General features: G+C 37.8%; 1 protein-coding gene across 1 annotated transcript in view; it reads right to left on the bottom strand.

Moving 5' to 3' along the window:
• Positions 1 to 14684, bottom strand: part of LIMCH1 (LIM and calponin homology domains 1) — a 232811-nt gene that overhangs the window by 198463 nt on the left and 19664 nt on the right. Inside the window, exon 3 of the mRNA XM_044681742.1 lies at positions 220 to 289. Coding sequence (XP_044537677.1) covers positions 220 to 289 — 70 coding nt within the window. The remainder of the gene's footprint in view (positions 1 to 219; positions 290 to 14684) is intronic.

Here is a 14684-nt window from a genome sequence, read left to right on the forward strand (position 1 = left end):
TCCATGTTAGGGAGAAAGAAGGGATTGAGCAAGGATTCGGGTACCACACCAGGTATGGTTCCCTCTAGTCTTTCATTTTCATATTTGCCCACATCAAATGGATCAGCCACCATTTCATTCTATACTACAGCAAAAAAAAAAAAATTGAAGTAATGCTGTTGCCATCCTTCTAGCTATGGCGAAGTCATATTGGAATAGAAATCTCTTCAGGGTACTCACCAATCCTGCAATGGGGGTGGGCAATCTATTGATCTTTTTGATGAGTCCTGGTTTAATAGCATTCAGCAGCCTGTCACGAGAAAGACAATATGTTAAAGTAAGAAATAAAGGTAACCACACAAATTCTTTTTATCCAGTTCTACAAAGTGAAGAAGAAAAAAGCCCCTGATTTTAAGCAGATTAAGTGAAGAACCCTTGCTTGGTTGTAGAGTTTCAGGTTTCAAGATCTGAAACAGGCAAGGGTTTCTTTCCATTTATGAGAGAGGAAAAGAATGGCTGTGAAACATTGTCTACATTGCTAGTCTTGTTAATATTCATGAAAAAGTTTATAAAAATTAATTTAAATTTTTATTTAAAAAGTGATGAAAAATACCAATTTTTTTCATTTCAAAAATATGGTTGAGAGAAGAGAAAGGGAAGGATTACTAATAATAACTTTGTTAGGAAGACCTGAATTCAAATCAAGCCTCAGATACTTACTAAATATAACCCTGAACATTTAATCACAGTTGTAAAATGGGATACTAATAGCTCCTATCTACCAAAGTTGTTATGAAGATCAAATAAGATAATATTTGCAAGCGACTGAGTTGAGAGTGGCTGGTACATGTTAGGTGCTTAAATCCTTGTTCACTTTCTTGCTTTCCCTTCCTCTAAACTTTAGAGGAAGACTTAGAGGAAAACGCTAGACTTTAGAGTCTAAAGGATGAATACGTATACATCAGCATTAAATACATGCCTCCTTTCTGTCTCCCAAAACAGCTTCTGCTACACTTCCTTTTTCCTTCTGTGACAGAGATTAATTTTCCCTAAAAGAAGACAAAGTGGTCCCCAAGACCAGATTGGTCTCTGCTTCCTTGATACAGCTTCCTGGTCATCCAAGAACATAAAAAGCCATTGCCTCCCCCGAGAAGGGTCAATTTCTGAAGATCATGTAAGTCACCATGTCCTGCCCTAATGATTAGGCACTATTCTCTATGGAGACAGGGTAAAAGGAGGAGAGTGGCTGGTCAAGACAAGCCAAATATTAGGGTAGCCTTATTGCGGATTCTTGCTGTATGAAGGCAAAGCAAGTCTCCTTTTGTTAACTATCCAATGACTTTCGAAGTCTCATTTCATCTCAACATCAAACCTGAACCTCAAAGAGGATCCTGGATAATGGGTCAGTGCCAAGATGGGGAACAATTTAACAAGCTGGCTCAATAAATAGGAGACTATGAAGGAAAAGACTGAGGAAGTATCTGGAATTAAGAGGATGGAATTATTAGACTGGTCCATGTGTCTGAAAGATCTTGAGCTTGTTAAAAACTGTCAGAGCCCTGGCTCCATGGCAGAAGCTTTAAGAACAAGGAGGCTATGGCAGTGGAGTCAGGCATTAAAGAAAGACTTTTCATAAAGTGGGCAATATAAACTTTTAAAATTAACTGAAATGACTAATTAGGTGAACTGAGTCTTTTTATCTTCCATCTCCACTGTAACATGGATGTAGTGAGACTTGCATAGAGCTGTTGTGGAAGGAAAATATTTTTTAGACTTCAAAATACATGAATATGAACTACTACTGAGTCCCAAGGTCTATAAACTAGGTATGTTATGTGGAAGATAATCCCCAGATGTGAAAGGCATTCTGGGGAAAAGGTATTTTGGGGAATGAAAAACAAAAATGAGAGAATCCAAGTGAAAAGGAACAAGAGTAGGAGAGACCAGAAGGATAAGAACTTTAGGGGAGCTGCTTGAAGACAAACCCCAGGGAGAGGAAGAAATAAGCAAGAAGAATGACAAATACCATTTTCTAGAGACAGGTCTGTTTTGATTGGCATCATGGCGATATGTTGAAATAGAGTACAAAAGACTATAGTCTATTCAGAAAGGACAAATTGGGGATAAAGGAAAATTCTGTGTAAGCCCTGATTCCCACATGCAGGAAGTAGGAGGAGACCAGTGGCTAGAAAAAATTCTGGGTTAAGTTTCAAGGGGAACCTTATGGCCAGGGCTTATTACAATCCTCTAAACCAAGAGGAAAAACCTGGTTTGGCCTTTTTTCAGAAGCTTAGTAAAGAAGCCAAGTCACAGAATCTATTGGGGTTGGCGATTTTAACTTACCAGACATCTGTTAGAAAAGCAATATACAAATGAATTCTAAGAGGGCATTAACAATGTGTCTTTAATTTAACCTGGTATTTGAGTCTGTCCTCATTGATAGGTGGTCATTCCATACGAACAATGTTGTCCCGTGTAAAGTAATATGGTAATGCAAGCAGACTACCATTTAAGGGACTGTGTGGGATTATAACGCTCAGAGATTTAAAACTGGAAGAGACCTCAGATAGCACCTAATCCTACTCCCTAGCTTTATAGTGGAGGAAATGGAAGCCTGGAGAGGTTAAGGGATTTGTCTCCAAGTTTGTGTAAATTACTTTGTAGAAGAGTTTGGACACCCATTTTCAGCATGCGTTAAGAGAGTCAGGGACTGTCTGGTGAAGAACCCTTACCTAGGATGCTTCCTTAATAAACTGGCCTCCTTGGAACACTTCTCTACCTGCTGAATTTATATTCCTTCCTTCTGAAGATTCAGTTTCCTGGGAATCATTACTTCTTTAACCTAATCTGGAGTGTCCCTTGCTTTTGGCCTGGGGAAGAAGAGGTGTCTTTCTAGTAATACTTTATGTGGAAATTGGGTACGCTCTACATTTGGCATCCAACTTCTCTCTCTAGCTACCACAAATTGCATACCACAAATGGGTTTTCCCTGGGACATTTGTGAAAAGCTAAAAGACTATTCATAAAAATCATGAGAGTAAAATTCAGCTAATCAAGAGGGCTTCTGAAAGACTTCTTTCCAGAAATCATCCTGGATAGAGATGGCATAATATAAAAACAGCTCTAGATTTAGGGACTGAAGATTTGGGTTTGAATTTCACCATTGATATGGCTTCTGTGATCCTGAGTAAGTTATTTCTCTTTTCTGGGTCTCAGCTTCCTCATCTATAAATATAAGGGAAAGGGGAGTTGGACTAGATGGTCTTAAACGTAGTAAATACTACGTTTCTGTGTATGGTTTTGAAAGCTTTCCACTTAACCACTAAACGACTACCATTTTCTTATATACACATACATATATGTACAATGGCAATCATCCTAAAGCATTAACAGGACACATTACATGATAATTATAAGGTGTAAAAACACACCAAAAATTGATACCAATTTACAAATCTGTATTTCATTCCCTCCACCACTCTCTATTCTCCCTACTCCTTACCCCTGTTCATCAATTCCATTTAATCTGAAGTAGCCTAGTCCATGATTATATAGAGCTTTATTCATTTGATTCTCACAATGACTCTATGAAGTAGCTTCTATTATTATTTTTTACATCTGTTTTACAGATGAGAAAAATGAGGCCAAGAAAGACAATGACCTGATTTACCCAGAGTCACTTTGTTAGGAAGTATGGGAGACAGGATTCCAACTCAAATCTTCTCGACTCCAGGGTCAACATGGTTCTTTTCACCATGTTACCTAGTTACTTCAGAATTTCCTTACATCAGTTATCATAATGTTTCCTTGAGTTTTGGTCATACATATGAAGAGGGTTATTAGAAAATAACATTTGCCAAGGGTATTAGGAAATGCTAACAGGGTTCTAATGATGTCTGTTTTTTAGCATTCCATCGCTTAAGCTGCAGAATGGCCAAGTAAGGGGCAACCTGTTAAAAAATGTGGGAGACAGAACACTGGGCATAGGAGAGATCTGGGTTTCAATTGCAGTTAGAACCCACTAGCTGGGTTCAAATTACTAGAAGTAAATCCCTTCACCTCTCCAAGAATTAGTTTTCCCACATGAAAAATGATGACAAGAACCTTTCCCCTGTATCCCCAGCAGTACACTAATTCAGAGTGCTGTTCAAGAGGATCAAATGAGATAATGTATCTAAAGTGCTTTGCAAACCTGTCTATGCTAGGTATAGGAACAGCTGGATCTCCTGTTGGGGGATCATTTTCACTGCAATTACAGAGCACTGTCACTAAGTGGTGAAACACTATGGTGATCCGTTCAAAAATCAGACTTTCACTAAGGTTCAAGTTCATAGTTCTTTGCTTAAAACCACACAAATTTATAATCACAAATCTCCCAAAATCAGGAAGAGAAAAGTGTGCCTATCTGTAAGTTATGATTAAGCCACTTAAAGATGAGTTCGATTCATGGCAAACCTACTGAAATGAATAAAATTTATGAATAAAATTTGTGTTTTTATTCCCGCTAGCTCCCACACTTCTGTACTAGCTATATTATATAAGCCACCTCTCTCAGCTTGATGCCAATTGTCCCTTCGGTAGTTTATTTTCAATTTCCACGGCTCGTCACCTTCTCTAACAAGAAAGTCTTCCCTAGAACTGCTGCTCTGCTAGTCTAGGGAAACATCAACCTTGCTTCTGACAATTACTTCAGAGTCTAAAGTTTAGACAATCACTTCTAGGTTCAAGGTTTTCCTCTCTCTTTCCTCATTCGAGGTTCCTGTCTCCTGGTTTTCTCTTAAACAAAAGTCTCTGCTCAGGAAGCACTCTAGCTAGCATCCTGCTGATGAGGGTGCTACAAACCTTTGGATTTTCTATCTTCCAAGCATAGAAGACCAATGTAAAATAAATAAAATCACTCTCAGTCCTTCTGTCTGTTCTATATCAGAAATTTAATTTGCTTACAAGTGACAGGGGTTGACCAACTACTGAATCTTACAGAATTCTGTGGTTTCCCCTAGTAACCCTAGTTAATAGCTTCTTGAGCAAATTCTGCACAATGTTTAAAGGGACAGCATTCCTTACAAATATAACAGCAAGCCAAGCAGCACAGTGAAGAGAAAAGGCTAACTTCCTGTCACTTCACTATATGAAATTGGAGAACCTGCTGAACTGGTTGCTCTCAGAAGCTGCTTTCTAGAAGTGTGATATTGTCTTCAATATCTGAGGGCAAGTAGTTTGGAAGAAAAAAACATCTGGGTGGCACAGTGGATAGAGTGCCAGGTCTGTAGTTGGGAAGACCTGAGTTTTCAATTTGACTTCTAAGACACTAGCTGTGTGATCCTGGGCAAATCATTTAACCCTATTTGCCTCAGGTATGTCACCTGAAAAGTAAACCGGAGAAGGAAATGAGAACCCACTTCAGAATCTCTGCCAAAAAAACTCCAAATTGAGGTCAGGAAGGGTTCGACGTGACTGAAATGACTGAACAAGAACAAGTATGGAGGAAGAACCGGCTTAGATTTTTGTCTGACCCCAGATGCCAGAACTACGAGCAATAAATAGAAGTCATAATCCTATTTAGGTTTGACGTCAGGAGGGACTGCCTAACTGCCCAAAAAAAGCAGAAAGGGGGAGGACACTTGCAGGTAATGATCTCTTCACAGCAGGGGTTGAAGAAATGGTTAAATGACCACTTGCCTGCAATGGTTTAGGAAAGGTTTCTTGTTCAGATTCAGTTTAGAACAGATCTCCTCTGAGACCCCTTCAAACCCTGAGGTACTGTGATGCTCTCTTCTGAAAAGAACATTTACATTTTAAATCTCATTAGAATGCTACTGAAGTACATTGAAAAGCTCCCCTTGGAGCATCCTCTTAATTTGCCCACTGTCTGACACAGTAGTACAGGGCACACTGAAAGTACTAAGGGAAGACTTGTTGATTGGCTGAAACAACTGATTCAAGATCTACTCAAAGAATAGGGCGTATGCATAACCCTCAGCTGGTCTGTCTCCCAAGTATCTGGGCACTAACTTAACATCACATGAATCATACCAGCCTAAGTCTGTTCCATCTGTGCCATCTGTTCCAATGAGATGTCTTCCACTGCTACCACATTCCAAAGGGACTTTGTTAATGGACCAGAGTCTACCTTTTTTCTCTTCTCCTGAGATAGCCACAGAGAATTAAGTTCTCTTCTAAGACCCCTTAGTTCAGCTCTCCCTTTATTTAACCTAGAACAGGGGTTTGTCACCTAGGGTTCATGAACAGATTTTAAGAAATCTGTGAACTTATACAGGAAAGAAAATCACATCTTTCTTTCAATATAAGATGTTCCATTGTAAGCCTTTGTAAGTATACTTTACATAATAAATAATAAAAAATTACATCTTTCTTTCAATATAGCATGTTTCCTACATATTATGTTGAAAGATGTATTTTAATTCATTTTAATTTTAATTTAATAACATTTAATGTTAATTAATTTAATTTATACTTAATGTTTCCTATACATTACATTGAAATAAAGATTTAATTTTAAATTTATTTTTATTTACATTTGTATTTTTATTATATGATTTATTTAATTTTGTTATTTAAAACCTTTTTTTAAAAAGAGATCCAAAGGCTAATTTATCAGCCTGCCAAAGCAACCCATAACACACACAAAAAGATGAAGAATTACCAATCTGGGCATCTACAATTTTGTCCTTTATTTCCTAAAACAAAAAAATGGAAGGGGGTAGCTAGGCAGTACAGTAGGTAGAGAGCCAACCCCGAAGTTAGAAAGACTCAGCTTCCAGAGTTCGAATTTGGCCTCAGACCCTTTCTAACTGTGTGACCCTGGGCAAATCATAATCCTTTTTGCCTCAGTTTCCATATGGAGAAGGACATGGTAAACTACTCAAGTACCCTTACCAAGAAAACCCCAAATAGGGTCACCAAAAGTCAACATAACTAAAAAGCCTGAACAAAAATTCTTATAAAAATGTAAGGGAAAAAAGTGAGAAAATAGTGAAATGGATAAAGAGCTAGCCTAAGAATCAGGAAGAATGAAGTTCCACTTTTGAATTATTCTGCCTCAGTGGCCCATGGCGATGTTGTTTGACCTCTCAGTCTCAGGTCATGTTCAAAAACTATACAATGAAGACAGTGACAGATTTGGCTGTAGAGAATCTCCTTGCAGAGATGTCTCTACACTCATGAAATCACACACAAATCATTGTGAGAGAAGCAGACATACTATTTACATCGATGACTTCAAGGCAGTATTAAAGGTTTGACTGGAGGTCCTAGGTTCAAATCTGGCCTCAGACACTTCCCAGCTGTGTGACCCTGGGCAAGTCACTTGACCTCCATTGCCTACCCTTACCACTCTTCTGCCTTGGAGCCAATTCTCAGTATTGACTCCAAGACGGAAGGTAAGGGTTTAAAAAAAAAAAAAAGGTTTGGATGGGTTTTTGTTGTTGTTATTCACACCACATCTCCTGAGCCTTCTCAGACAACCTCTACAACACTTCATGGCATCTTGCTTTGAAAGACCAAGAAACTAAAACTTAAAGACAGAAAGCATCTCTCCTACGTGAAATTATAAAGGATAAAAGCAGAGCACTATTCCTGATACTCTCCAATTCCTATTTCTGTTGAATTACAAATTCCTTACACTTTAGACAAAATGCTGATAAACATGTTTAATATTTTCATGTTTGAGACAGCTGGATTACTTTGTCATATAAATATTTGCCTAATGCCATATAAAGTTTACTGTACACAATAATAATATTTAACATTGAACTCACATTGTCCAACATGCCAGACACCTGCTTATCTTACAATATGAAGGCTTAAGAACATTTTTTGTTGTTGTTGTTACAAGTATTAGGTATCACACGTGAAGTCCATCATTTTCGTGGTCAAGTATGAAGGTATTAACCTGCATTTTTACTAAAGAATCTATCTTTCCATTTATGCACAAGCACATTTCAATCAAGTATTTACTGAATGATGGGAAAAATAAATTAAGGACTAGAAATATCAATACAAAAGGGAAGACTGTCCATGCACTCAAGGAGCTTAAATTCTAGTGGGGAATGAGGACCCATGGAAATTGATGGTCAGGGAAAGACTTAGGGCTTGGGAAGTCAACAACATGGGCAATGGTGGGACAATACAGTCTGTTTATGCCTGCTTCCCAGGGCAGTGATTACTTGCTATAGTTACCAGAGAGGGGAGAAGGGAAAAAAGATAGGGACACATGGTCCCATGGATTATATAATCCAGTACTTAGCTTTCATGCTAGAGAAGATATAAAACAGTAGAAGAGCACGGTTCTTGCCCTCAAGGAATTGCTTTGGCATCAAAGGAGGAGAAAAATCTTAAATTTCAAAGAATGGTTGAAATTATCTAGTCCAACCCCAAGATGAGGTAAGAATATCCTCTGGCAAATGATCATCCAACCTCAGCTAAAATATTTGAAGTGATAGGCAATTCATTACATGTAAGACATAGTAAGGGCAACTCTGGCTGTTAAGAAATTATTCATGATCCATATTGCATCTAGTTCTGACACTGCTCCAAACAGTAAGAGCATAGATAGACCAAATATCAAATTGTGCTTACCATTGTTTCCATTTTGGTCCAAACATTCATTGAGTAGTCAGTCTCTGGCTAACCATATGTGGTCTCATGGTAGCCAGTTGGTAAATTGAGCAATTTGTGGGTTGTCTATCATTCTCGCTGTGTGACCCACCCCAGAACACTGTACGTGATAAACTGCCTCTAAGACATCTGACACCCAGGACCTTTTTCAGCAGAGCTCTTTGCCGTGAAGGCATGCATGCAAGGGGATTCTGCATACCATCCTTCTGAACACACACTGAGAGGCCACATACTGCAAAATCTTCACTGTGGGCCAGACTTCTGGTAGTACCATAGTGTGAAATAGTTCTATCCTGATCGAGATGAAGGGACAGATAGACAGACGGATGGAGACAGAGAGAGCATGGGAAGTCTTTCTTTACACTGAATTCAACTTATTCATTGCAACTTCTGCCTGTTTCTCCTAGTTTTAGAACAAGTCAAATAAAGTCTAGTTTTCTTTCCAAATAACAGGGCACTGTTCAAGGTTTGTATATATTGTTATAGATTAGAATAGAAGTGCCCCCTACTCCCCAAAATAAATCACTCTGTGATTAATATGAATTCTGGGGGTTTCTGAACTTGGCAAGGTTGGTCCTGATTCAACCAGCCATTCTTTGGGCCTGCGTTCAAAAGTTTTCCAAAGTGAACCAGAACTTGCTAGAGCTTAGATGCAGTTGGCATATGACCATCGAGAAGCCACAACCATACTTATATACCAATGAAGCAACAACAAATCCAATCCAAATACAATAGGTGAATATTAATATGGATCCAATGAGAAAGTGCAGAGGAGCAAAAGACAAAGCCAAGATGTCTCTATTGCAGTGATGACATTTAGCTAAATATAGGGGGGAAATTAATTCCCTTCTTTTATCATAAGGTCTTGAAAATGTATTTTGTTGCTAGAGAGTATAGGGAAAACCTAATTTAATTATTTTCTATGACCCAATCTCCTACTCAGCAGAATAACATAGTTGATTTATCTGTAATGGTTTTTCCTTTGCAAAAGCTATTATTCAGAAAGCCCTGAATTTAGAATGCCCACTTCTTCCAGCGATATATCATCTTAATTCTGACCTATTAAAAGATTTTCTAGAAGGCATACATGTCTACTAACACAAGGAATACAGGGAATATATATGTATACACACATATATTTATTTCTTCATTTATTTATTTGTTTTTTTTCTCTCCTGCTCTCTTAGCTCATGAAGTAACTACCTTGCTAGCCAGTACAATTAAATGTATACTACTGTGATCTAAAAATAATTACTACATGCCTGGGCTAATCATGAGTCTCTTTTCAGAAGTACACAGACATATTTATTCACAAAGCAAAGAATTAATTATCTAGAGGCCTAGGGGCCAGAAAATGTGGCTAAACAAAATGCATAAATAATTTTCAATATTTATCTGGGACATTCATTTTAATATCCTTGCCTTGCCCCCATTCCCAAACTAACAAGAAACAAAATGCGAGCTTTACCTCTTTTTTTTTTCTGCTTTTGAAAAATGACTAGAAGTGGGTGATAAATTGTCAAAAAGTAGTACAAGGTTATGGGAAATCTTCAACTATAGAATCAATTGAAGAAAAAAATCAATAGTCTTGATACACTAGGACCTCATGTTCCATAGACAACTAATATTATTTGGCACATGCACTCACATGATGAATAACAGACATGTTAATCTTTAGTTTAACATCAACAGAAAAAGAACCTGAATCAAGAGTCAAAGAGGATGCAGAGTGAGTTTATTTCTTAACATAAATTCTGTGGAATACAATTCTTAAAAGACTGACATTAGATTTCTTGAAAGTATAGCTCCTGATTATATCAAATTAAAAAGGTTTTGTACAAACAAAACCAATGCAAGAAAAATTAGAAGGAAAGCAACAAACTGGGAGAACAGTTTTATAACAAAACTCTTTGACAAAGGTTTAATTTCCCAAATATATAAGGAACTAAGTCAAATTTACAAAAAAATCAAGCCATTCCTCAATCAACAAATGGTCAAGGGAGTGAATAGGCAAATTTTCACATGAAGAAATCAAAACTATCAATAAGCACCTGAACAAGTGTTCTAAATCCCTCCTGATTAGATAGATGCAAATAAAAACAACTCTGAGGTACCACCTTGCCCCTAGCAGACTGGTCAATATGGCAGCAAAGGAAAGTAATAAATGTTGGAGGGGATGTGGCAAAATTAGGACACTAATGCATTGCTGGTGGAGTTGTGAATTGATCCAACTATTCTGGAGGGCAATTTGGAATTATGCTCAAAGGCTTTATTTTTATATTTATTTTTATTTTATTGATTAATTGTGAAAATTTTTTCATGATTCCATAATTCATATTCTTTCCCTCCCCTTCTCCTTACCCCCTCCCATAGCCAAAACACAATTCCACTGGGCTTTACATGTGTTATTGATCAAGACCTATTTCCATATTTTTGATATTTGCACTAAGGTGATCATTTAGAGTCTGCATCCCCAATCATATGCCCACTGACCAATGTGGTCAATCAGTTGTTTTTCTTCTGTCTTTCTGCTCCCACAGTTCTTTCTCTGTATGTAGATAGCTTTCTTTCTCATAAGTCCCTCAGAAATGTTTTGGATCATTGCATTGCTGCTAGTGGAGAAGTCCATTACAATCGATTATGCCTCAAAGGGCTTTAAAAGAATGCTTACCTTTTGACCCAGCCATACCACTGCTGGGTTTGTACCCCCAACGAGATAATAAGGAAAAAGACTTGTAAAAAATATTTATAGCCATGCTTTTTGTGGTGGCAAAAAATTGGAAAATGAGAAGGTGTCCATTGATTGGGGAATGGCTGAATAAATTGTGGTATCTGATGGGGATGGAATATTATTGTGCTGAAAGGAATAAAGAAATGGAGGAATTCCACATGAACTGGAATGAACTTGAAGGATTGATGCAGAGTGAAAGGAACAGAACCAAAAGAACGTTGTACACAGAGACTGATACACTGTGGCACAATCAAACGTAATAGACTTTTCTACCAGTAGCAATGCAATGACCCAGGACAATCCAGAGGACCTTAAGAGAAAGAACACTATATCCATGTCCAGAGAAATAACTGTGGGAGCAGAAATACAGAAGAAAAACATATGATTGATCACATGGTTCGATAGGGATATGATTGGGGTTTTGATTTCAAAAGATCACTGTACTGCACATATCAATGCCATGGAAATAGGTTTTGAACAATGATATATGTATAGCCCAGTTGAACTGCTTGTCAGCTCTAGGAGTGGGGAGGGAAGAGGGATGGGGAAAATCATGAATCATGTAACCATGGAAAATATTCTATATTAAAAAAAAAGAAAGTATAGCTCCCTTCGTGAAAGCAGGGTTGGCTACTGAAACTCTAGATAGACAGTAAAACTTTCCTAGTGGTGAATTCTAGGAGGTCCTAAAGAGAGATACTCTTTTTTTACATTGCATGTTCTCTGAAGGCAGAGACAATATCCTACTTATCTTTATATTTCATCACAACCTAATAAGTGCTCAGTCAATGTTTGAAGAGGATATTCTCCTTCACTTCTGCCTTCTGAATTCCCCATTTCCCTTCAAGATTCATTTTAAGTAACATCTTTTGTAGAAGACCTTTCCTGGTCTTTCCCTCACCCCACCCACCACCATAATAGTGTCTTCTCATCAAGTTATCATAGTCTGCTTTCATATATATTGACTTTGAATATTTTGACAAAGGAAATAGGAAAAAAGAACATTTGTTAGAAAAAAATTCTAACAGGCTGTTTCAGATAGCTCTGGGGATGTGAGAGAAAACAAGTCCTAAGATAAATCCTCTCGGGGGAGTTGTTTTAAATTATCTCAAAGACAAAAACACTGACAAAAAGAAGTTAGATGGTTTATGTACATTTCTGCCAATTAGTTCATTTAAAAATGACCATTTCCAGAAATTTGTAGAATATCACTGAGAAACTAGAAACTAAAAAACACAAAACTGTGGGACTGTGAGGAAATTTTCATGTTGTCTGAATCAATACCCTGGACATCTAGTACTGCACTGGGTGGAGACCAGCAAGGCAGTCCACTGCACTCTGTTCCCACAATGCCAATGTTTTCTTGGTCTAGGAGCCTTGGAGCTGAAAAAAAAAAGACAATCTGTGTCCATGGACTATTGAGTGCCTGCTACCTGAAAAACAAACCAAAAGTGTGCACGGTGGTAATTTATACATTTTCTGGCTAAGCAGCCATCCAAGAGCTCCTGATTTCTAATCCTTTCTATTACATGATGCAGTTAGGTGACCCCATGACCCTTCCCTGTCCACTGCTGTACTGGTGATTTTCCCCATTTTCCTCCAATGAAACCGCAGATCCTATAGGAATCTGTATGCCTTACAAATTTTCTTAGCTGTATCCCATCCCTCCCATCAAGGTCCAACTCTTATAGTTTCAATAAAACCTTCTTTAACTATACCAGCCCATAGTCATATCTCCATCTTCTGAACTCTGATAATGCCTATTGTCTACACCACTGGATTTGCCATTGTGTCCCACTGTATTATATCCTTAACTATCTTTTTTACATATGCACACACACATGTGTATGAGGAGAAAGCCCTCATCAAAATCAAGAGAAGCAAACTGTTCAATCCCTGGGATCAGTGGAAGAGATGAAAATGAAAATGTGGAGTTCTTAAGGAAAGGTCAGGTTTTAATTCCTGTGAAGAGGTCATCTGAGGAGAAGGAGGAAAGTTCAGATGGTAGTTAAGAGCAGAGTAAAAGAAGACCAACGGGAAAAAAGGGATATATAGACTAGAGGAAAAAAGCACAGAATACAGGAATAGAAAATAAAGGAGGGTAGCAGCAGAACAGGATGTGAGACTAGAAAAGTGAAGAAATCTCATGCTCATTAGATTTCAAGCTGAAAGGGACCTTGGTAGCCATCTAGTCCAAGCATCTAAATTTTAAAGATAACAACAACTAGCATTTAAATGATACTTTAAAGGTTTGCAAAGTTCTTCACTTTAGGGTTAGAAAACTGATGCTCAAATTGTTTATTGTAACTTGCCCACCAACATGAAGTTATTAAGTAGCAAATTCAAAAGCTGAACCCTGGCCTTCAGATTCTATGTCTTCCTACCCATACTATGCTGCCAGGGAACTCCTAAAGTCCTTCCAGCTTTGGCATTCTTTTCTCTTGTAAGTATTCCAGAAGTTTTATGAAAATATGAAAATACCAGATGCCTACAGTCTACATGTAGGTTTCTGATTCCAAAACCCCTATCCTTGTCCTTCAGCAGCCTCCCAAACCTCCCCACCAGAGTCCTGTATTTCTGGCAAAAAGAATCTGAGAGGAATGAAAAAGGGGGGAAACAAGTTCTGTGAATTCTAAATTGGAATCCTAAAATGAATTTTCCCCAAAAGCATTATCACCCAAAGTCTTCAAGTTCCACAGGACTATTAGATACAATACTTCATTCAATTCCTACTCTTCACACAAACTCTTTAACAGCCTGACCATTGACGAAATTATGGGCTGAACTTCACTTGAGGGGAACCAGTCCATGAGTCATTTCCTTTCATCCATAAACAGAATCAAGTTTTTCTAACTACTTTCACTTTCCTTTTATTTTTTGACTAATGGCGCCTATGGTTTATCTTTCATCACTCAGTTTCTCAAATCATGTTATTCCAGCCTCAATAAACACCTCGGGCATAAACTCCAAACTACTGGCTTAATTACCCCAGTGTTACTACTTCTCTTCAAACCCTAGTCTCCTTCTTCACTTCCCTCTTAGGTATCATGGATCCATCTTTCCACTTACATTCATTTTACTTCCTCATATTAACTAAAATCTGCCTTTCCCCTAAGGAACTCTGCATCTCTAATTGTCCTTACTAATCTTGGCTGATTCTATTAACAAGATACCTCAGTGTTCTCCAATCCAAATTACGGATTCCGTCACTATCATTTCATTTTTTCTTCTTTGAAATTTATGCTACATCTATATAAACTGTAAATATGATCTCTCAAAACTCCTGATCACTCCCCATCTACTCCTGCCCTTACCTCCTCCTTACCCCATGGCTTTG

The sequence above is a fragment of the Gracilinanus agilis genome, chromosome 6, assembly GCF_016433145.1.
Source record: "Gracilinanus agilis isolate LMUSP501 chromosome 6, AgileGrace, whole genome shotgun sequence".
Lineage (NCBI taxonomy): Eukaryota > Metazoa > Chordata > Mammalia > Didelphimorphia > Didelphidae > Gracilinanus > Gracilinanus agilis.